The 25,259-nt window shown below is 41.7% G+C and overlaps 1 protein-coding gene across 5 annotated transcripts in view; it reads left to right on the forward strand.

The window, feature by feature from the left end:
* ACSL4 (acyl-CoA synthetase long chain family member 4) overlaps positions 1-24,135 on the forward strand; it is a 79,658-nt gene extending 55,523 nt beyond the window's left edge. For all 5 annotated transcript variants that reach the window (XM_069747134.1, XM_069747136.1, XM_069747139.1 and 2 more), the window contains exons 9-16: positions 565-636; positions 1,611-1,750; positions 2,554-2,726; positions 3,115-3,189; positions 14,338-14,529; positions 14,620-14,734; positions 16,411-16,568; positions 20,550-24,135. In XM_069747134.1, coding sequence (XP_069603235.1) covers positions 565-636; positions 1,611-1,750; positions 2,554-2,726; positions 3,115-3,189; positions 14,338-14,529; positions 14,620-14,734; positions 16,411-16,568; positions 20,550-20,707 — 1,083 coding nt within the window. In that variant the 3' untranslated portion in view covers positions 20,708-24,135. The remainder of the gene's footprint in view (positions 1-564; positions 637-1,610; positions 1,751-2,553; positions 2,727-3,114; positions 3,190-14,337; positions 14,530-14,619; positions 14,735-16,410; positions 16,569-20,549) is intronic.
* The last annotated feature ends 1,124 nt before the right edge of the window (positions 24,136-25,259 follow it).

Raw genomic sequence — 25,259 nt, forward strand, 5'->3', positions numbered from 1 at the left:
TCTAATCGTACAGCTGTACATTAGCACTTGGCAATGGACCACTAGAAAATGTCAGCGGCTGTGTAATAGGGTGAATCCCGTGCTGAATTGCACTGGTGACGGAGCCGGCCACATCCTCCTTATTCCCCCTGAATTGGCTCAGACTTGTTCACTTGTTCAGGAATTCTTACACAATCAAAATTCCAGAAATGTTATTACTGCGAATAGCTGACCAATAACTCATCCTACGTCTACAGATGACCGCGAAATGAGATGTTAATATGATATGTAAACGCCATGCTGCAGGAGCTGTGCGGCTTAATCTCATCTATACAGTGGAATCTTGTTTGCTGAAAATGATGGCGATTGTCTGGCTCTAACGTCAAAGCCGTCCCATTTGGCCAATGCAGATGAGGTTAGGGATCTGCTCTCTGCCATTTGTATGCTGGTGTATCTTTAAAAGTCAGGAGTGTGTTGGGGAGCTCCCGAAATACCCTGGTGTGGATCACAAATCATGTGAATGGCTTTACACCGTGTAAATAGTTTTTTAAACTACTGCTCATCTCTTGTTTTTTGTCTTTACAGTCCAGCAAAATTAAGAAGGGAAGTAAAGGTGACTGTAGTGTACTGAGGCCCACGCTGATGGCGGCTGTGCCTGTAAGTATTGCTTTGTATGTGCAAGTTGTAGAGTCTGGCGTACAAAGCTGAATTCTGTACAGATCCGAATTCTGTGTTCACGTCCTGAGCTGCTTTCACAATTCTGCCAGTTGTCATTTAAGTTTAAGAAATGCATGAAGCTCTGAAGTCCTGCACTGTGCGTTCCTTATGCCGCTATAGAAGAAGATGTCTACCTCTGCAGCATCGGAAGCGCAGTGGCTCTGAGACTTGCTGGAATATGGAACGGATAGTGCACACCAGCGGTCTCCGCCAGCTTCAGAGCATTGCTTACAAGCTCAATAAGAGTTTGTATGCACTACACTTGTTCGACCTCTACACCTGGCTGCAGCAGTGGTCAGTAACCTAGGCAATCAGTTGCAAAAGAAGAAGAAGAAAAAAAAAGTAATTTTCAAGAGACGTTTGAGACATTTTAACAAAATTGGAGAGTTGCTTCTTGTTAAAACACTATTACTATTATACCCATTTTAAATGGTTATCCCCTATCCAAGAATAAAGCATAAGCACTGTGTCCAATCAATGGGACCCCAGTGATCCTAACTTAATCGCTCTGCCCAGTCTTAGAATTAGTTGGAGGTGCGCATGCTCCATTCATTTTCTATGGGACTATTTTCAGCAGTCCCGTAGACTGTGTATGGAGCAGCTGTCAATCATGTACCTCCAGCTTAATCACCACTGATCAGAGCTCTGTTCTCAGGATCACTCGGCTTTATCCCCATAGATCAGCAAGTTGACCACTTTTGATAGGGAAAAACTTGGTATTTTTGGAATGACCAGCTTTTTTTTTTTTTTTTTTTTTTTGCATTTTTCTGCCAGTTTGGAAAACACATTGTTAAATATTTCTTACACAGGCAACCATTCAAGTGTGAATCTGTCTTCTAGATCCTGATTTCACACTAGAATCCCGCAGCAATGCCTTCCTCTAGGAATACGAACTAGTCTAATCTTTCTTACAGGAAATCATGGATCGCATCTACAAAAATGTCATGAGCAAAGTGCAAGAAATGAATGTTTTCCAGAGAACCCTGTTCAAGCTGGGCTATGACTACAAGCTGGAGCAAATAAAGAAGGGATACGATGCTCCCTTATGTAATGTGTAAGTAATGCCAGAGGCGAAGGATGCAGTAATAAGTCTATGTTCACATGCAGCATTTTTTATACATGAGTGAAAAAAAACCTCTTAAACACTTTTTTTGCAGCATTTTTGATAATACAGCTAACTATTACTCTTGTACTGTAGACTAATCACACATGTAATCCACACCTAAAAAAAAAAAAAATAGAAAAAAGTCATGAAAAATGCTGCGCTTTTATTGCCAAGAGGAGGTTTTGGCTGCAGAATAACATGCAGCAAAAAAGCGCTGCATGTGAACATAGTCTAATGCTGTTGCTGAACTTGTGATGGAAATGGTACAGAAGTAAGGGCTACATTGTAACAATATTGTCAGCTCTCTTATGGCTACATACCATGTGGCGGAGTACCATCTGCAGACCGGATTTACCCCGATAGGAGCTATTGATTATTAGCGAATGTGCTGGGATAAGGTGTTATCGGAGCATGCTCAGCCGCAATATGTAAGGATTACCAAAGAGACAATCCCTGCATGTGTTGCGGCTGTCAAATAGCTGCGGGAACTCAAACGTTTTTCGAGCACGCCGCAGACAGTTAGCAGCCGAGCATGCTCAGATAACACCTTATCCCAGCACGTTCACTCATCACTGCTATTTCTGTTTCTCAGTACTCCTTTGCACAAGCGTTTTCTCCAGCCATTAATTTTAGATGTTTCCTATTGTGGCTCTTAGTCGTAGTCTAATTGTACTGTAATACTGCATGTGCCTGGAGATTTGCGCACTGTCTTGTACGTCCCCATTCATTGCCTGTTCTTTTCTCCCTTACAGAGTGCTCTTCAAAAAAGTGAAGGCTTTATTAGGAGGCAACGTCCGTATGATGCTGTGCGGCGGGGCGCCCCTATCTCCACAGACCCAGAGGTTTATGAATATTTGTTTTTGCTGTCCAGTTGGCCAAGGTTATGGCCTAACAGAGACTTGTGGGGCTGGTACCATTACTGAAGGTAGGCATTTGTACTGGGCTTACAGTAAATGACTGGTGTGAGGAGTAACCACTTCCTAGATGTAAAAATATAACACCCTAGTGTGTCACTTCCTGTGGTTAAAAAATGCAATTGCCAGCGGTGAAGAATATAAAGTGTGCGTGATTTTGCCACGTCATGGGTGGATTGGTTTAGGGTGTATGTTTTTACACTAATTGGTCATATTCCCTGATTAACTTATGGAGCTGTAATCTCATCACTTAGTAGATATCTTGCATGTCTGATTAATAGATGAATGCATTGCTGGTTTTGAGCCGTATTCTGCTCTGTTGCATGTATTTGGTGCATATGATGTTGCTTGCTTGTCTGAGCCGGTAATACACCTTACAGTGTTTTCGTTTTTTCTTAGTGTCAGACTACAGCACCGGTAGAGTGGGCGCTCCTCTTACGTGCTGCGAAATTAAACTCCGTGACTGGTTGGAAGGTAAGTAAATAAGTCTGTAAACATGTCCGCCACAAGCGGGTGAGATATAGAGAGCACTTGTTATTGATGGAACCGTAAGGTGCGTTACGGCTTTAATACTGCTCATACATTGAACAGTCTGCTGTGAGCGCCCTCCCATGGCATGTCCTCCTTTACCGCTGTCCATTTAGGGAATTTGGCGCTCTGTATTGTCAGAGCTTCACCGTATAAATTCCTTACAGTAGGCAAAACACGGATCCATTACAAATGAAAGAAAACCGCATGGCTAATCAGCAGATCTGTTTTTTATAGACTTCAATGTCACAAAAAAACAACTACTGGTTCCATTTTTTTTTTATTACTTAAAAACCGACTGGCAAAAAAGTTGTTCAGACAACTTTTCAACCGATTGCTGCTAGATCCGTTCCAAGTGATCACTCCCGGACATGTGAACATAGCCTAAGGGTCTGTTCACACTGCGTCTGTGGCGTCTGTTAGACGGACTACGTTACACCGCGGCATAACGCCGCCATAATGCCCAATGTCGGACGCATCGCTAGTGCACGCCCATAACGATGTGACGGACCCTGGGACGCGGGCTCCAGCGTTTCCGGGTCCGTCACTGCTAGCGCAGATACAGCATCTGCTAGCTCAATCTGTGCTAGCGCGATGGAATGTCGGCACTTGCGTTAACAGCAGCCCGATAACGCATGTGTTGAACGGGCTGCTGTTAACGCAAGTGAACCTAGCCTAAGACTGTCGCCTCTAGAAGTCTCTGGCGAAGGCTTAACTTGGGTTAAACAAAAAAGATTGGGAAACCGAAATCTGACATGCTGAATCCTTAACTCGACAATTCTTTCAATGTCCCCTGGATGTAATGGACTGTCGGCTAACCATGTTGATATTGCCAGGTTCAGCAATTGATAGTCTGTGTATAGGCACCTTAAGATGTGTCTGATGAAGGATGAGACTTTGTGCTCTCTTAAGTCTGACCTTGCAGTACTACTATTTGTATCATTGTCTTTATGGTATATAATTGCAGAAAACATTCTTTAGTTGGATGCACATATCAGAAATCAAAGAAAATCAGTGGTGTCCTCTAAAGCATTAGGCCCACATAGAACAATAGGAAAAGGTGATCAATATCTCATCGGAGGACCTTCGACACCAGGCACCCCACTATTCAGCTGTCATCTGCTCTGAGAGCAGCTGGACGTACGACACAGAAAATCTACTGTCACACTGCTTAGAGGTTGGTGGGGGTGACAAGTATCACATACCGGTCTGATAGTGCTGACATATCCTAGAGAGGCCATCAATATCCTAGCAATGGGCTCATACTTTTTTAATGTTTTTTTACAATGCTACTTTTGGAGTGAATTAATCCAGAAAACAAAGAAATATATGGTGTACATATGGACTGTGGATTTTCCCCTACACTCTTGACCGCACCGTACAGAGTATCCGCCCCCAGGAACGGGAATTCTACAGATTAAAAAGGCGGAACCTCTCCATGCCTCAGTGTGGTTTCCTGCTCCTGTGGGAGGAGACCTACAGCCATGTGGGATGAAGTTGGAAGATACCTGGAGACATTTTTTCTGGAGTTGCAGGAGGCATCCCAGGATATGCAGCGATGGTCCCCTTGTCCATTTGGCATTTGCTGTCCTCACTTATATTTGCAGGAATGGGGAGGGGATGTAACTCTGCTCCTGGCGAGACGCTTCTGCGTTTGGAAGTGATGTAGCACACTGGTGCATGTGTGGTCAAGGGAGAATGGTGCTTCCAGAGGAGTTCACTGGGGGCATATGCACACTGAGGACTTCCCGGGAATGACTGGATGTGACTTGACATGCCGAGGACTGTGTGCTCTGCAGATACCGGCCGCTTCTGAGTTCGGAAAAGCGAGACCAGCATATAGCTGCTTGGACTTTGAGGGATGATCCGATCTCCAAGTGGAATAGCGCTGAAACACCTGCCTTTTCCCCTTTTGTACCCTCGGATATAAAAGGGATGCAGTGACTCCTTCCGGTGGGTAGTGGATTCATAACCACTGAAGTGGCAGTATTGACGGTCCAGGAATGCCCCACAGTGATGCTGTAAACTATCCAAAACATCTTTGCATGTTTCTTGGCAAGGCATAGGATGGGGTCATAACTAATATTGTATTATATATACGGATTATTAAATACCCTAGAATATTTACAAGAGTAAAAACAGGGAATGTGCCTTATGTGAAGAAAGGCTGTCCAACTATACGAAGAGGCTCTGTCGCTTGTGCATTAAGAAAACCGTAGCCAAAGAGTCTCCATCCTTGTTCCAGGACATTAAATCATTGATCAAGGGAGAAGTTGAAAATACCATTATTAAATGGATGCGTCAGATTAACCCTCCCTCTTCAAGTAAACACCCCATCCCTGTTGAAACAAGTTCTGAGGAAGAATTAGAAGATTCCAGTGAATTAACTGCTGATTATTATTCAGTCGTCCTCTGAATATGGGCATCCAACCGGGAAGAATGAAGATACAGGAAAATTGCTTAAAGTCATCAGACCTACCATTGGAGTAGAATTTCCTAAAGAACCCTTGTCTTTGCTTCTTTAACGCACTTAATATTGAGTTTTGGATTGACATCTGGTATTCCCGGTACAAAAGAAGTTACTTGCCCTCATTAGAAAAGAGTGGGAAAAAACGGTTTACAAAGTCTGTCGAGCATACTTAAGAGGAAGTGCGCATATGAGGAAGATTTGGGAGAAATCTCTGCAAATATGCGATGGTAGCTAAGATCTCAAACGTGGCACTCCCTTTTGATGACCCAGGTTCCTTTTTTGAAGCACTTTTTTAGATAAAAATTCTGAGCCTTTTCTTAGGGAGCATGGGAAGCATCAACTGGTTATTTTAAGCCCAGTGTTTCAGCTACTTATACAGGTAAATCCCTGATTAAGTAGTTGCAGGCATTAGATTCCAAGATAAGAAATAGATTTTCAAGAGATCAACTTTTGGAAGCCCTATCTACGATTTCAGAAGGCTACAGATTTCTTAACAGACGCATCTGCAGATGGTATTAAGTTGGCTGCCTGCTCCTCTGCCCTTTCTAACTCTGCCCATAAAGCTCTTTGGCTTAAAAACTGGTCAACGGATTTTCAGTCTAAGATGAAACTTCGTACTATACCCATTCAAGGGTATATCTCTTATCTCTTCAGCTCTGCCCTAGATGACATTTTTGAGAAAGCGGCAGATGGGAAAAAGAATTTCCCTACTTCTTCTTTCCAAGATCAAAAAAATCCTTTCGGGGCTATAGGGGAGACCAGAGAATTAAGAGCGGGAGAGGGTTCTTGTTCATTAAACCTAACTAGAATAAAGGATGACCTATGAAACTGACACCAGGGTTTGGGTGGGAGGAAGGCTAAAGCCAAGTACCAGAATCAAATCAGAACCGGATTTTAAATCAATCAGTTCTGTAGGGAACCATCTGGTATGATTACCAGGAACAATCATCAATCTAAGAACTTTAACCCCTTTACTACCTATGACGTAAAGGTATGTCATATGTCGTGTATCCCCCTTTCATGTAGGCTCCTGCCCTGAGCCTGCATCTTTTACGGCATATGATTGGGGCACGTGACAGCTGATCAAATCACCTAACAGCCGAGAGTGGAATCGCGATGGCGGCAACATGATCGTGCAGGAAATGCGTCACAAATTCCGCCCATCGGTGCCCTTGTCACACGATTGCGGGACGCCGATAAATTTGCATACCAATCAGAGGTCTGCAGAACACCCCTGTTCTTGTCATTGCTCATCTGCTATGAACATGGCTGATGCTTCTGCTATGTGTAGCGCAAGTGATCATAAGATCACAGCTTCTAGTCTACTATGGAGACTATTGAAGCAAGTAAAGAAAAAATTCTTCCAAATATATTAAACTGAAAAATGTAAGTCCCCACTCAAAATAAAACAATAAAAATACAAAATAAACATTTGGTATTGCTGCGTTCAGAAATGTCTGATCTATTAAAATAATTAATCTGATCAGTTAACAGCATAATGAGAGAAAAAAATCAAAACTCCAGAATCATCATTTTTTTTTTTTTTTGGCCACCGCAACATTGAGTCACCCGCCCGGGCCGTGGGGTGCTCGGTACTTAAAGGGACGTGTCACGGCAGCAACCTGGTCCATGGCCCTGGGCGCCCATGTCAAAGGGAAGGTCTTTAAAGGGGTTTTTGAAAGAAAAAAAAAAAAAAAGTTTGTGACGCCACCTGTGGTATTTGGTCAGAGGTGACCAACGCTGCTTAAAGGAGTCCTCTGGGGTGATGTTAGATGGTGAGTGGTGCAGTGAAGAACGAAGGACGCAGTTGTGCAGTCTCTTTACCTGGTTTACTGATGGTAGCAGGTAGCCCCAGTCCAGGGCACCAGATCACAGGTACAGGCAGGGTCCGCCGGCTTGGAAGCGAGTTTAGAGTTCAGCTTTATCAGGTGGAGTTAAAAGCCTTCCTTCTAGCGCTGTGTTATAGTCCCTTACTGCCTATGGCTTTGTAGCAAGGTCCTCTGTTATCTCTGTCCTTTGTTGAACTGGGACACAAACCCGTATGACAGGTGATTCGAGCCTTTTCACAGGGTCCCTATCATGACCCGGCTCTGTGTCACTGTCTCCTGGGTGTTAGGGCGAACAGGTGATATATAATCCAGCTGTGCTGCCGGTTTCTGCTATGTGTCTTAGAGTACCACAAAAGCCTCGGTCTTCCGGCTACCGGTGTCTGCGGTCAATCAGGGATGTAGCCCAATCCCAGCTATTCTCCCCTGTTGTCACACTCCTGTGCTTTGCTCTCCGGCACGTTAGCAAAAGGCTGCTCTTCCTTCTGTATCTCGCTATCTAGGAGCTACAGCACCTCAGGCTATACGGCCCCTCACCCGTCTTTCTGCCTCAGACTGCTCCAGTCTGCTGTCTGGCACCAACTGTCTAAATCTTCCCAACTGCCTAGCAATTAACTCCTCCCGACCAAAGAGAGAGCAGCTCCCCTGATTTTGGGTGTAGAGCTCTCCCTTCTGGCCTAAAGTCAGAATGGTGTTGTATGTGCTAATTACCTGTGAAAAGCATGACATCACTCTCCCCATGAGGAAAGCAATGCCACTGTGACAACCAGGACCCTGGGGCATCATAATTGTAATAAGTCAATCAAATCGTATCTACGACAAAATTGTATCTATAAGATTTTTTTTTCACCACTTAAAGAACCTCTCACATGTTTTGTATCTACAAACTCGTAATGACCTAGAAAACCATAATGGCAGGTCAATTCAGTTTTGGCATTAAGTGAATGATTAAAAAAAATATATTATGCCTCTGGGAATAAGGGAACAAAAACTGAAAATCCCAAAATTGTGAAGGTGTTAAATTCCCATTTAGAAAAAACTACAAAATTCAAAATGGAAACCCTGAAATCCAATATAAGGCTATGATACCTGTTGTGTTTTTTGGCAGTGATAGACCTGAAGGACTCGTATTGTCACGTCCCAACACATCCAGACCATCAAAAATTCCTCAAAGTAGCCGTGAAGGTCGGAGACTATATACTTCATCTACAATACCAGTGGAGATTCAAAGAAAAACTGTATGAAGGCAGTCAACCATGTCCTTTCTATCTTGTCAGAGCTGGGTTAAATAGTGAACAAAAACAAGTCAAAGTTGAGATCTCTACAGGTTGAGACTTTATTCTAGGGATCTGTCTGGATTCAACCAGTCGGCAGTGTTTTCTACTGCAGGAACAGATCTTAAAGATCAGACACAAAATCCTGAAAGTGAATCGAGAGATTTCAATAAGGCAGCAATATCCCTATTAGACCGGAGTCACATTAGTGTATCACATCCGATGCTTTAATGACCTGCGCTACTGCGAGTGTCAGTGATCTTTGCTCCGATCCTCTCGCAGCACAGGAGACTGAGAAATTAATTTCTCCATTGCCGGCGTCCGTGGGTATTGCACTGCACTAGGGTGATATCCAAGTGCAGCGCGATGTTAGACTTATATGGGTGCGTGCAATCCAAATTTGGCATGCAATCGCAGTATGCTGCGTTTTTTTCCTGTCCAATCACTATCTGATCTGAGCAGGTAAAAAAACGCCATGGAGAACAAAGCATAGGATTAAATTGGTATGAATACAATTGGATTTTTAATCTGATTTAATCACAAGTGGGGGAGTGAGCCCTTAGGCTCATTAACAGCCTCAATTCCAGCAGTACAGTGGGCCCAAATTCATGCAAGACACCTTCAATGGAAGATACTGGTAATACAGGCAGAGATGATGGATCTAGACCAGAAAATCTACTTATCTGTGGAATTTCGAGACTCCCTGATGTGGTGGTTGAACAGAAAATTATCCAGAGGAGTTCTGTGTACATCGGGAACGAGTGGTAATTACCACTGATGACGCAAGTTGAGAATGGTGGGGAGCCCACTTAGACTGTCACACTTTTTTTTCAGGGTCTATTGGCCATCACAATACAAGAAAATTCATCACATCTAAAGGAATTAACAGTAGCAAAAAAAGCGTTACAAGTTTCAGCAAAGTGGATTTCGGGGAGAAATGTGGTGGTCATGTCCAACAGGACAATGGTGGCCTACATAAGTAGTCGTGGGGGGGAGGGTGAGGAGCATGATCACCATATCAGGTCCACTTATGGGCAAAATGATGAAGACCTTAAAGTTAGCAGAACAGATTTTTTTCCTCAGGTTTTACTTGGTACCTAAAAGGGAGAAAATTTCATAGCAGACTAATCCGTCATGTACTGGGCCAGGGGGAACGGTCTTTGAATTGGAAGCTACTTATCTTGATCTGTGGTTTTGTGGGGGCTCCCAGAAATACTTATTCACTACATGGGAGAATTGACAAGTGGATTGATTTTTTTTTTTCTTCTTTTTTTTACCCCCCATCCCCACCAGAATCCAAGGGAATCCCCAAATAGGGTGGATGCTCTTCTACAGAAGTGGGATTTTCATCTGGCCTACACGTTTCCACACTTTACTCTAATTCTGATGGTGTGGAAAAAGATACAGGAAGAGGGACCGAGGATCATACTGATAGCCACGTGACTCAAGCCCTTCTGGGCCAGAAGCGGGCAGAGGCTTTTGTCTGCCTCAGACCCCTGGATATTGCTCAACAGACCCAGTCTTTGCCCTCAAGGGCCAGTACTCTACCCCCAATTTACATCTCATGACTTGGAACTTGAGAGGAGATTATCAGCCAGGGGGTTCTCATGGTAGTCAGTTTCCCTCTACTTTTTAAGTAAAGAAAAAAGTTCCATCCTTAAAATATGCCAAATTATGGGATAAATTCTTAGAATTTTCTGGCCAGAGTCTAGCAATGCAACAGCAGGTTTCCCTTACAGAGGTATTGGTGTCTTCAAAATGGTTTAGAGTGGCCTGTCTACAAGTACATTGAAGATTCAGTTTGCTGCTTTAGGAGCTCTGTTTGATCAAAGAATCGCTGACCACCCATAGGTACGTAGATTTATTAAAGCTTCCTCTGCGTCCAGACCAGTGAGGACCCCTGGAGTAGCTCCCTGAGACTTAAATCTAGTTTTTAATGCCCTTATGCAGGAGCCCTTTTAGACCATTTCATCTGTCGCTATTCGAGTACTCGTCCTGAAAACAGTCTTTTTGGTGGCCCTAACCTCAGTTATGCAGGTGGGTGAGTTACAGGCCATTTCAGTTAATCCATCCTTCACAACTTTCCTGGAATACAGGGAGATCAAAAAACATGATCCAGCTTTTCTCCCGAAAGTAGTGTCCTGTCTTCATAGATCCCAGGAAATGGTTCTACCGTCCTTCTGTGAGAATACTACATTTCAGGGCAAGTTAGGTTTTTTTTCTTTGGAGGTCAAGAGGTGTCTGCTTAAATACCTTGAGACCATGAGCCCCTGAGGGAAGTCCTTTTTTTGGAAGAAAGGTGCTTTCTTTGGCGGTCTCCCCCTAAGGATTTCTTCTATATTAGTCTCTCCATACAGTGTTGCCAGGGTGTAGGAAAATAATTACCGGAAGTTGAAATTTCCAGTGCCATGACAGCACCTTGCTTATGCCCTTATTTTTTCTGTTGATGTCTTCATTCCAAGTATTTTTTTCTTTTTTTTTCGGTGTCCCCAACTGCCTCTTACGATCTGTAAACACGTTGAGGCATATGGAGAAGTTCCTCCTTTTTTATTCTGTAGGTTTCCTGTTCCTGGGGGGCAGATAGTCTCTCTCATATGGTGCTGTCATGGTTCGGGAAGATCCAATTACCGGGAAGTAATCTTTCTGGTATCCACCATTAAAGGAAAGCTTATTAAACAATATGGGTTTTCACCGGTCTGATGCTATCTGTACCCCAGATATGTAACGCATCATCTCACCCCATATGTGCTTGGTTATCGGAGACTTGACGCTGATGTCTGATAGCAGCTTAACACATTTCTGAATCTAAACTACGCCTCCCGTGATCCTTTGTAGCAGTGAGCAGTTGCTGAGCCGGTTTTAAGGGACAATGCGGCTTGTAGGGATTAGGACACTTGTGTATGTAAACTAGGTGAATGGCAGGATTAGGTGTCTCACATCTGTTTTACCCAAGTGCATTTCTGGCATGGGGCTGGCTGTGTGGGTGTAGGTCAAGTCAGGTTCTTGCCTGTGCCGTGCTGGGTAATGCAGCTCACACTGGTTCCAGCATTGGGTAATGCTCCGCTCATGCAAGGTAATGTGTACAAAATACATCCATTGTGTGCAAGCTCTATTCTTTCTCCATCAGATTACTGATACTGGTCCCTGGGCAAGGTGGATTTAATGGCTTCATTCAGCTCACACAGTGGAAGTGTTTAGAGCCATACTCATAGTGGAGGTTTTGTATGACGACCTGATTCCAGGCTTGCTTTAACCCTTCATGTTTCTGAAATGACAGGAGTGGAGGAATACATCTGCATTTTGGTGTTCTTCCATATACAATGCTAATAAGGAAATGCCCCTGCTCACTCCCTGGTTTACCTCCGATGTGAAAGTTTATTAGAAGCTCCCAGGAGAGTAGACAGACCGGTATTTCTCCGATGTGACAGCCTTTTGCAGTCTCTGCAGTTCTTACATCCGCTTATGTGTGATTAAAGTGTACTTGTAATTTTCCAGAATAAGCAGTCTTGTATGTAGATAAGGAGTTATACTATTTCACTTATTTTATGACTTGTTCTGCTTTTTTTTTTTCACCGTTTTTTTTTCCATCTGCAGACTCAATTTTTCATTTTCTGTTTGAGTTAGCAGATAGCTTTCACACACTATATTTACTATATGTAGCACATACAGACATGAGCAATCACTGCTCTCCTGTGTCTATGCTGCATGTGTTTATAAGCAGCAGCACGGAGGGCATTATACCACAGTAAGTACTAAGCATGGTAGCTGTGAATCCAACACTTACTAGAAAGCACCTGCAAAGCTTGCGCCTTTTTTTTTTTTTTTTTTCTTTCACTCTCCTTCTCCCCATCCATAGACTTCAATAGATGGCATAGTCCTCATCAGAACGCTGGCCAGTCTTTAATGCTTTCAACAAGACAGATTCTATCTGTTTTTCATAGTGGTGAATTCAGGAGGCAGAAAGGAGGCAAAAAAGTGGCTAATAGAGGGGGAAAAAAAAAGCAGATTTCCTTGATATGTATAAAACGCTTCTAATATTCGCCTGTACTCTTTCCTTTATTCAGCATTTGGGGAAGCAATGACCATATAATGACCTTTGTGTGTATGATTTGGATATAATCATTATCAGGAGACTGTAAATGTTTGTATAACTGGAGACACACACTAATAACATGATGAAATCAGGAGGAAGTATTTTAGCATTTCCTCTTTTGTCTGTAGGAGTGGTATGACTGCATGGAAATCAGACCTCTAAGTAAATTCTGACAAGTGTCTTTGGGAGCAAAGATTTCAGGGCCCCAAGCACCATGTCTTAATACTACAAGTGAGACACTGCTGATCATACTGCTGCAAAGGATCGGCACTGTTCTACAAACACCTGATCATATCTACCGTCCGTGCTTCATGTTAGTTTGGCAGTGATACATGGTCGTCCTGGTCGCCAAAGATGTCTTAATAGAATATATCATTTTAGTTATGAGATGAAACCTACTTTTGGCTTATGACTGGTTCACATAATCATGTTTTAGCTCCATGTTAGATTCTTCATGTCTATATCCTAAAAGAATGAAATCCTATTCTTTTTACACTTCTTGAATGTATTCACATTTTTGGCAATAATGCAATATATGTGGAAGATAATATAAATGTTAGATCTATACCAGACATTGAGTTTTGATATCTTCAATTGAGCTTTTTTTTTTAGTCATGAAAATTTAACTGCAGATATAGGGTTAATGGTCTGCCTCCTTTACTGGAACTGCGTCTACTGGGAGAAAATGAATGTTATATTCTCCCTGCAGCTGATCTCTTCAAATCATTGCAAGTAAGGCTACGTTCACATTTGCGTTGTGCGGTGCTGCGTCGGCAACGCAAACAAAAACGCAAGCAAAACGCATTGTTTTGTGACGCATGCGTCCTTTTTTGGCATGATTTTGGACGCAAAAAAAATGCAACTTGCTGCGTCCTTTGCGCCCTGACGCTTGCGCCAAAAAATGACGCATGCGTCACAAAACGCAAGACAACGCATGTCCATGCACCCCCATGTTAAATATAGGAGCGCATGACGCATGCGTCGCCGAACCTGCGCCCGACGCAACGCAAATCTGAACGTAGCCTTACACAGTGAGTGCAGCAGTATTAATTTCCCTGCACTTTGACAACCTATGCGACCAGCACTGAGCGCACTTGTTGTATTGCTGGCTGTCAATCGATCTTTTGGGGAGTAATTACAGCAATGCTCCCAGTGTATTGAGTGGTGACTGTAACCGTTTCCTGCACTGTGCAATAACTGGAAGCAAGCAGCTACTGGGAGACTAGAAGTTCATTTTCTCCCTGCAGCTGCTCTTCTAGTAGGGCAGCCTAGCAGCATAGTAGTGCTATTCACCTGCAGACTAACCTATATATGCAGGTAAATGGAATTGATGTGCATGATGGGTTCCCTTTTTAGTTTAGCCTTTAGCCATTTTATAAAAGATTTAAAAGTCTTTAAGGTTAACAATAGTCTTGATTTTTTTTTTTTCAGGAGGCTATACAAATGAGGACCAGCCTCACCCGAGGGGAGAGATTGTCATCGGAGGACAAAACGTTTCAATGGGTTACTTCAAAAATGATGAAAAAAGTTTAGAGGATTTCTATGTAGACGACAATGGGCAGAGGTGGTTCTGCACTGGGGACATTGGGGAGTTCCACCCCGACGGATGCTTGCAAATAATTGGTAAGTCAGGCTTCTAGCGCCATTAAAAACCTGGGGCAGATTTATTCATTGTCCAAAACTAAAGCCATCCTTGTGTTTTCTCTTTTACAGATAGGAAGAAGGATTTGGTAAAGTTGCAGGCCGGAGAGTATGTGTCATTGGGAAAAGTGGAAGCTGCTTTAAAAAACTGTCCTCTCATTGACAACATCTGTGCCTATGCCAACAGGTACTGGTCACACAAGCCGTCCCGAGCTTAGCAGTTGCAAAATGATTGCTGTATTTATGATCATGCAGGGTAATGAAAGAACGATAAATCGAAGTATAGTTTTGCAGAAATTTGTTTTATGACCAGTTATTGCAATCATGATAAAACTGCAGCAAAAACTGCGCTTTACAGCATGAGATTTTGCCACAGTGCAAGTGTCAAACCATTACAGCCCATCACAGGTATTGTGACTGCACCTTTATGGTTTAATGCAAAGCTGTCTGCATTGTGGGCCACATTGTTTTATGCCGGGTTACTGCAAACTAGTGATGGGAACGTGCTTAAATAAAGTGTTATCTGAGCATGCTCATTATTCGAGCACTCCGAAGTTACTTGGGAAGCACATAAGTTTGAGTCCCTGCAACTGAAGGTCTCGCATGTTCGCTCATCACTTTTGCAAATCCAAACCATTAGTTTAGAGGGTCATCAAAGATGTTTACAAAGTTCTCAAACAGCAGAAAATGTAATGAAGAAAAATCTTTAAATCACATTTTAAATTCTTGCATCGCTCTGGCTGTGACAATGAACGGACATCAGAATAGAGATTTGACCTTTTTTTTTTTTTTAAGCTTATTTTTTTGTATTTTCTGTAGTTAAGGAACTTAGAAATTTCAGACAATTCATTAAACTCCACACTTTATGGAGCCGATTGCTTGCACAGTGCTAGTGTTTATAAAGAAGGTTCCAACATGTCACATTGCAACCTCTTCAGCATCGCGGTGTTTTTATAGTAGAGGTTGAAAAAAGACAAAAGTCCATCTAGTTCAACCCATACCTTGCATACAGAGGAAGACAAAAATCCCATGAGGCTAATGCTAATTGCCCCATATTGAAGGGGGAAAACATTCTAAAAACTCCCTGGATCAACGTCTGTTTGAGGAGTCTTGTATTTTATAACCAGAAATATTTTCAGGAAGACATTCTTCCATTCATAGATTTGTACACTAATCGTTGTAGATTTTTTTTTTTTTTTTGTTCACAAATAAGCCCAAGTCTTTTCAGTGAGTTTTTAGTACACAAGTGTATTTTATTTTCTTTGCATGTGCATGACCTTAAATTTGTTATACTTTAGTTTCCATTTCTCTGCCCAAGCCTCCAGCTTCCTTCAATCCCTTCGTAATACTAAATTACCTTCCCCTGTGTGCATTACTTTGCAGAGTTTAGTATCCTTTGCAAATATTGGAAGAATACTCTGCATACCCTCTGCTAAGAGCGTTAATAAATATTAAGAGGGCCCAATACTGACCCTCTGTGGTTCCCTGCAGTTTTCCTTTTCCACATGGTCTGCTGTTAGCATGTAATCCTGGCTTCAATTATATGATTGTCAAAATCCATCTTCCTTTTCCACCACATATTTTTGTGCCACACTTTTTTTTCATTTTTTTTTTTTTTTGTTTACTTAAAAGGAAGGTGATAACAGCATCTCAAATTAAATTCAATAATTTCTTAACTATGGCCAATTGCAGTGAATATTAATGATCATTTGTGTATATCCCATTAGGTAGCAGATTTAACAATCCAGCTTTATGAAGTACGGTACATTCATGGTTTTGGGTTTTTCTCCCATCAAATCCTCCGTGTTCTCATGGTTCATCTGTGCCCTTGGAGACGGTCTCTAATCTTCCTTCTTTTTTCAGTCTCCAGTCTTACGTGATCAGCTTTGTCGTTCCTAATCAGAAGAAGCTGACCAGTTTAGCACTACAGCATGGGATCGAAGGAGCATGGGAGGAAATCTGTAACAATCCCACAATGGAGGCAGAGGTATTAAAGGAGATTAAGGAGGTAGCGTCCTCAAGTAAGTGATATCTCGTTTTTTCTGTCTTGTAATATCTTTAGCTGGTTGTGTTCTGCCCTAGGCATTGCACCATTCTATAACTATCATTTCACAGCCATGAAGACCTATTTGGCCCCCACTACTGTACCGATCGCTGTAATAAGCCCCTTACTAACAGCTGCAACCAGAGATGGTTACCAGTAGGATTACAATCGGAGCCTACCTAAAGTGCTGCATATAATAGAGCCATTCATTTCACATCCATTTGCTCTGTCTATATGGTGAGCTTGGGGCGTTGGGATGGCTTGGTTGAGAATAAAATATTTTGAAAGGCTCTAAATTTGTACAATTTGCCAAGTAGTCTGGCTCAATTAATTTTTTTCTTTTGTTTCCAATCCCCCTTCCCCCTTCATACCACCTTCCTGTCAAGGCATGCCCCAGAAAAGTGCTGTACACATTAACTCAAATAATTCATCAAACAATTGATCAGAATTTACACCACAAAGTAGAGTATAATACGTCAGATGTTCTCCTGTTGTGCACATCTGCTGAAAGATGCAGCGCATTGATTAAGAGTGCCTTCACATTGCATTGTGTCCCCTCATCGGGGCAGACGTCCAAAATGCTCTGCAAAACGGGGTCCGGACACGTGCTGACGGAGCCATAGGCTGTGATAGTGACTGTAGAATGAACGTGCCCTCTGCATGCACTTTTTTGGGGAGTGTACACCTACAGGAGGCAGACCCCTAGACGTAGGGGACTTCATCTGAATGTCTGCCTTCTGGAGGTGTACACTCCCAAAAAAAGTGCACGTTCTCTCTTCTGTCACCATGACAGAAATGCCGTGAGGCCATTTGTCCGGACCCCGTTTTACAGGGCATATAAATAAATAAATAAATCTTTATTTTTATATAGCGCTAACATATTCCGCAGCGCTTTACAGTTTGAACACATTATCATCGCTGTCCCCAATGGGGCTCACAATCTAAATTCCCTATCAGTATGTCTTTGGAATGTGGGAGGAAACCAGAGTACCCGGAGGAAACCCACGCAAACACGGAGAGAACATACAAACTCTTTGCAGATGTTGTCCTGGGTGGGATTAGAACCCATGACTCCAGCGCTGCAAGGCTGTCTGGCACCAACTGTCTACATCTTCCCAACTGCCTAGCAATTAACTCCTCCCGACCAAAGAGAGAGCAGCTCCCCTGATTTTGGGTGTAGAGCTCTCCCTTCTGGCCTAAAGTCAGAATGGTGTTGTATGTGCTAATTACCTGTGAAAAGCATGACATCACTCTCCCTATGAGGAAAGCAATGCCACTGTGACAACCAGGACCCTGGGGCATCATAATTGTAATAAGTCAATCAAATCGTATCTATGACAAAATTGTATCTATAAGATTTTTTTTTCACCACTTAAAGAACCTCTCACATGTTTTGTATCTACAAACTCGTAATGACCTAGAAAACCATAATGGCAGGTCAATTCAGTTTTGGCATTAAGTGAATGATTAAAAAAATATATTATGCCTCTGGGAATAAGGGAACAAAAACTGAAAATATCCCTGATGTAGTAGTATTATTATTATTATTATTATTATTTATTATAGCGCCATTTATTCCATGGCGCTTTACATGTGAGGAGGGGTGCACATAATAGAAACAGGTACAATCTTGAACAATACAAGTCACAACTGGTACAGGAGGAGAGAGGACCTTGCCCGCGAAGGCTCACAATCTACAAGGTGTATTCCTCAGAAGTAGTCAAATAATGAGATGTGAACACAGCCTTAATCGCATTAACACCATGTAGGCTCTGCTGCCATCTAGTGGTAAAGCTTCAAGTAGTCGTTTAAAGTTATTTTCAAGTGGAATGTGTAAGATTCTGTCTGTTACATCCGTTTAGTCTGTGTGTGTGTGTGTGTGTGTGTGTATATATATAATACTGGGCATAGTAAATGTCTGTGTTTAGTTATAGCACCTCACTTCTCTTATTTTCCCATCACGCCTCTCATTTTCCCCCTCACTCCTCTCATTCCCCCCTAACATTTGTCATTTCGACCTCACATCTGTCATTTTCCGATCACTCCACTATTTTCCCTCAGTCCTCTCATTTTGCACTCACACCTTTTCATTTTCACCTCACACCTCTCATTTTCACCTCAGTATATACATGTTTGTCATCTCCCTTATATATACTATACACCTGTATATCATCTTCTGTATATATTATATACCTGTATGTCATCTCCCCTGTATATAGTATATACCTGCTGTGTGTTGTCTCCCCTGTATATAGTATATACCTGCTGTCGTCTCCCCTGTATATAGTATATACCTGCTGTCATCTCCCCTGTATATAGTATATACCTGTCATCTCCCCTGTATATAGTATATATGTCATCTCCTCCTGTATATAGTACATACCTGTATGTCATCTCCTCCTGTATATAGTATGTACCTGTATGTCATCTCCTCCCCTATATAGTATATACCTGTGTCATCTCTCCTGTATATAGTATATACCTGTGTTATCTCCCCTGTACATAGTATATATCTGTATGTCATCTCCTCCTGTATTAGACCTCGTTCACACGTTATTTGGTCAGTATTTAAACCTCAGTATTTGTAAGCTAAATTGGCAGCCTGATAAATCCCCAACCAACAGGAAGCCCTCCCCCCTGGCAGTATATATTAGCTCACACATACACATAATAAACAGGTCATGTGACTGACAGCTGCCGTATTTCCTATATGGTACATTTGTTGCTCTTGTAGTTTGTCTGCTTATTAATCAGATTTTTATTTTTGAAGGATAATACCAGACTTGTGTGTGTATTAGGGCGAGTTTCGTTTGTCAAGTTGTGTGTGTTGAGTTTTGTGTGGCGACATGCGTGTAGCAACTTTTTGTGTGTCGAGTTGCATGTGACAGGTTAGTATAGCAAGTTGTGTGCAGCAAGTTTTGCGCGTGGCGAGTTTTATGTGTGGTGCCTTTTTGAGTATGTGCAAGTTTTGCATGTGTTGCAACTTTTGTGCATGTGGCAATTTTTCCGCGGGTGCAAGTTTTGCGTGAGCCTAGTCTTGCATGTGGCGAGTTTTGCGCGTGGTGAGTTTTGAGCGGCGACTTTTGTGTTTTGACTTTTATGTGGCGAGGTTGGTGTATGTGTGGTGAAATGTGTGCTGAGGGTGGTATATGTGTTCAAGCACGTGGTAGTGTGTGGCGCATTTTGTGTGTGTGTTCATATCCCCGTGTGTGGTGAGTATCCCATGTCTGGGCCCCACCTTAGCAACTGTACGGTATATACTCTTTGGCGCCATCGCTCTCACTCTTTAAGTCCCCCTTGTTCACATCTGGCAGCTGTCAATTTGCCTCCAACACTTTTCCTTTCACTTTTTCCCCATTATGTAGATAGGGGCAAAATTGTTTGGTGAATTGGAAAGCGCGGGGTTAAAATTTCACCTCACAACATAGCCTATGACGCTTTCGGGGTCCAGACGTGTGACTGTGCAAAATTTTGTGGCTGTAGCTGCGACGGTTCAGTAATTTCTAGACATTTGGAGATTCTGCCCCTCAGCCTCCTGAATTCCTGTTTGGTGGGCACTCCTACATAAGTGACAGCACTGCTGGTCTGAACAGTGCGCCCTCCTGTTGCTATATGATGTGATTTTCCCACTTTCTGCCGCATTGGAAGTGGAATACAGCTGGGGAGGTGGCCTGGATTAGGAGCCAACCACCCACATGCAAAATACAGATAAACGCAAGATGACACAAGCAACAAGTAAACTGCAAAATGGCTTGTTTTTACGCTGACTATCATCCGTTAGGTGGGAATAACCCTTTAATGAGACCCCTTCCTATCATTAGAACTTGAAAAGCTTCCTTTGAACGGTCAGCCTTATTCCTCTTGACATGACGTCTTCCATTATAAAGTTTATTGCCTTTTAAGCTGAAGCATATTAGTGTCTCATATCAGTCCTGTTCTTTTTGTCTTGTTTGCGCAGTGAAATTGGAACGATTTGAAATTCCCATTAAAGTACGGCTCAGCCCGGACCCCTGGACTCCGGAAACGGGTCTCGTTACAGATGCCTTCAAGCTGAAAAGAAAAGAACTAAAGAACCACTATTTAAACGACATTGAGCGCATGTACGGAGGGAAGTAGGACCATAGTTACATTTGGACTCTGGATTGCTGTATTTTTTTTTTTTTTTTCTTTGTCCTTGACCAACTAAAGACGCCTTTCTACAGACTGGACAATGGTTGTATCTTTGGAATATATTATGACTATGCATGTTTGTGCAGTTACAATTGAAGAAACATGTCATTTATATATATTTTTTTTTTTTCTTTAGTTGAACACAAATATAAAAAAAAAAAAAAAAACACTGACTCACATGAATCCAGAAAGGATATTTATTAGAACAAAGTGTACATGCATATACAGCACCACCTTCACATTGAGTTCATAACTTATATACAAGGCATCCTCCTTTTTGTATTTCTAGAAAGAATTGCGGTATCTAGTGTAGGTAGTTAGTGTAGTCTTTAATATATGTTCCTCTTCTGTTTAGACATTAAGTGGAAACCCTGAAAATAAGGTATAATACATAAGTGATGACAAAATAGACTCACTGCTCCAAACACACCACATGATATCTCGTTTTAGCAAGACTCCTTTAGGCTATGTGCACACGTTCCCGGATTTTTTGCGTTTTTTTTTTTGGCGGTTTTCCGCTTCAAAAACACTTCGAAAACGCTTACATTAAGCATCCCATCAATTTTAATGCATTCCGCAATTTTTGTGCCCATGTTGCTTTTTTTCCCGCTAAAAAAAACGCATCGTGGGAAAATAAACACAGCATGTTCATTAATTTTGCAAATTTTTCGCTGATTTGCAGCTATATTATTGCATTGGGAACCTCCGGAAAAATACACAAAAAAACGAGCAAAAAATGCCAGCGAATGTCCTGCAAAAGTAGTCCGGATTTGCTCAGGAAAAATTCTGCAAACTTTCCTGAACGTGTGGACATAGCCTCAATGGAGGGAGGAAAAATCCTTTATTCACTGTAATCCAGACCATTAAAATAGTAGTTGCCCCTTCAGCTGTATTCGGAGAACGGGTCGGAAACAAGACTGACAAAGATGTTGTAATCTAGGTTGTTTGTCTAAACGATTTGCCAGAAAAATTTCCCATAGTTACCATTTAGCACTCCGCTTCTACCTTACTGCAGACGACTATGTATTACACCATGTTCACATGTTCAGTATTTTATATCAGTATTTGTAAGCCAAAACCAGGAGTGGGTGATACAGAAGTGGTGACATGTTTCTATTATACTTTTCCTCTGATTTTGGCTTGCAAATACTGATGTAAAATACTGACCAAATACTGAGCGTGTGTATGTGTATGCCTTAAAGTTGCAGTGAGTAATGGCACCAGTCTGTGGACTTTTTTGATTCAGTCCCAAATGTGCAAAACCAGCAATTAATCAGTCTGAGCATATATAATTTGGCTGTAACTTGTATAGTCTTGTGTTTTGTTTTTTTGCACAATACAAGTCCGTCTGTTATACAAACAGCTTGTTATAAACTTCTCGTCCAAAGGTGTTTTTGTATCGGAGATTCCAGGTACCTTTAATCTCTTAACATTTTGGCATAGTTGCAATCAAAAACAAATATAAAATTGCAATTTAGTGTACAATTGAAAAGAAAAAGCATGTTTTTTTTTATAGCGCTCTCCTAAAGACACACGCTGCAATCTTTAATGAGCAAATAACCAGTTGATTGTTAGACCCAAAGCACTGAAATAGACACATCTTTAACGAATTTGTAGGATATGTATATAATATACACACACTTCCATGTGCGGTTTATTGTAGACCTCTACATATCAGGGCTGCCCTTGTTTCTGTCCTGTTACTTTATATCATGTACTTCAATCCATCTGACCTGGGAAGATTACTAGATTAAAACCAAAATATCCCAGAGATAGGAGTGTAAAGTGACTGACTGCTTACGGGTGTTGCGCAAAAAAAATAAAATTTGAATCACTAGAATGTTGCTTTTCTTTTCTGTATATAGACTGGAAACGCGACGTGTATTGTGCATAGAGATAATCCACGGTTATTAGGGGCTGCTGCACTGCTGGCTGTAGGCCAACAATTCCCCCTAGGATTACTCTCTGGATTTTATTTTTACACTGTTTCCTATGTACAACTTTGGTTACCATCTGTATTTTGTGGTTTACATACAAAATATATATTGTAAGCAGGGCTGGGCTAGCTGAGATCCCCAGCATAGTCTTGTCAGTGACTGGGAAGGTCACAGCTAGACTTGTTCTGCAAAAAAAAACAAAGTGACAACTCTTGATTCAATGTACCTTGCACTTTTTCTTACAATGAATTGTCAGTGGTAGTGAATTGCTTTGTACAGTTGTCAGCTAGCCGCAGAACATGGACCTTTTTTTTAAGATCTTAAACTATTTATTAGGAAGTCTATTTTAAAGCTTATTTAATCTGCTGTGTATATGACGACCACAAGTTAGTCTTGTATTGTCACTGTATGAAAATATGGGGTTGTAAAACTTTTTTTTTGTATACATTAATTTTTGGGAAATTTGCATATGTTTGCTGTCTTCTATAGCCAGCATCTTAGCTGGAATATTTTTGGCTGGATTTCATTTTAAAGCCATGGGCAAGTTTGTGACAATTTTTGGGGTGTTTAAGACGTATTTGTAAAATCCCAGAACCCGATTCACAGATGCATAGCCTTGGAAGTGGTTGATCTTGTTATGAAATCTACCAGCGGTCCTACAGTAGATACTATGAAGTCTGGTGACCATTTATACAGGGATTTTGAACAAAATCAGTCTGTTATAAAGTGTAAGAAATCTACAGACATACCTTTTTCTTTCCTAGCGAATATTTAGCCCTGCCACTAAAATTGACCACCAAGCTGCCTTTTCCATTCTGTGGTCACGGATGATGGACTGGTCACTGGGATCCAAAGTAATCGGTCCCTCAGATTTCTCATGGTTTTAGCTGAATCAACATGAGAAGACAGTGACGTGGCATGTAGGACTGGCGGCACGTGGAGAAAATGACCACTTCCATGGGACGTAAGGAACTTGCGCTTTGCCTGAAAAACAGCCATACAATATTCTGATGATGAGGGAACTGTATTTGATCACTGCCACAAAAGGGACCACTTTAATCTGTAGGCTTGTATGGTTGTGTACTTTTTTTGAACATATCAATATAGTTAAGTCTTTTACTATGTGTTAATTTATTGCTGTCACTTTCCAGCTTCAGATGTTTTTTGTAGAACAGCAGTGAGCCAGTCATTAATGCATATATAGAAGGTTTGGATATATTTGTTGGTTGCGTGTTCTTTTTTGACAGATCTATATATATGTACTTTTTTTTGTTTTTGTATGAACTAATTTATAAGAGAAATGCCTTTGTGTGTCTTCATTGTATAGCCTGTATTCTATTCTGTCTCAGGATTATTACCTCCATTGAGGACAGGCAAGATCATAAGGTTTTAAAGCAAAGATGAATAAAGTGTTACCTTTTGGTTACAAAGTGTAAATGTGTGTTGTCTTTGAATTATCTTGTGCTGATTGTTACTGTGAAGATGCCCATAAGCTTTCAACAGCTCTGAGCAGATCTACAGCGATCTCTCCTGAGTCGCCCATACATGTGAGTTCTCGGCTTATATGAACATTCATGTGTTTTCAAAGGATTAGCAATTAAATCAGTATCTGTCAGAGGGGCACTTTTTTCTTTTCCTAAAAGGCAATTTTCAAAACTTCAGGAACCCCCTCCCCCACTAGAAAGCAGCTGGACGCGCACACCGGTTACTTCTTAATCATTTTTTTACAGCATTCTGTCATACGGCAGAGAGTTCCATAGTCTCACTGCTCTTACAGTAAAGAACCCGCGTCTGTTATTATGCTTAAACCTTTTTTCCTCCAAACGCAGAGGATGCCCCCTTGTCCCTGTTTCAGGTCTATGATTAAAAAGATCATCAGAAAGGTCTTTGTACTGTCCCCTCATATATTTATACATTAAAATAAGATCACCCCTTAGCCTTCGTTTTTCCAAATTATATAGCCCCAAGTGTAATAACCTATCTTGGTATTGCAGACCCCTCAGTCCTCTAATAACCTTGGTCGCTCATCTCTGCACCCGCTCTAGTTCAGCTATGTCTTTCTTATACACCGGAGACCAGAACTGTGCACAGTATTCTAAGTGTGGTCGAACTAGTGAGCATCTATGCCTCTTTTAATGCATCCCATTATTTTATTTGCCTTTTGTAGCAGCTGCCTGACACTGGCCACTGAATAGGAGTTTGTCATCCACCCATACACCCAGGTCTTTTTCATCGACGGTTTTGCCCAGAGTTTTAGAATTAAGCGCATAGTTATACATCTTATTACTTCTACCCAAGTGCATGACCTTACATTTATCCCCATTAAAGCTCATTTGCCATTTATCAGCCCAAGCTTCTAGTTTACATAAATCATCCTGTAATATAAAATTGTCCTCCTCTGTATTGATTACCCCGCAGAGTTGTCATCTGCAAATATTGAAATTCTACTCTGAATGCCCCCTACAAGGTCATTAATAAATATGTTAAAAAGAGGGCCCAATACTGACCCCTGTGGTACCCCACTGCTAACCGCTACCCAGTCTGAGTGTGCTCCATTAATA

The sequence above is a fragment of the Ranitomeya imitator genome, chromosome 2, assembly GCF_032444005.1.
Source record: "Ranitomeya imitator isolate aRanImi1 chromosome 2, aRanImi1.pri, whole genome shotgun sequence".
In the NCBI taxonomy this organism is placed as follows: Eukaryota; Metazoa; Chordata; class Amphibia; order Anura; family Dendrobatidae; genus Ranitomeya; species Ranitomeya imitator.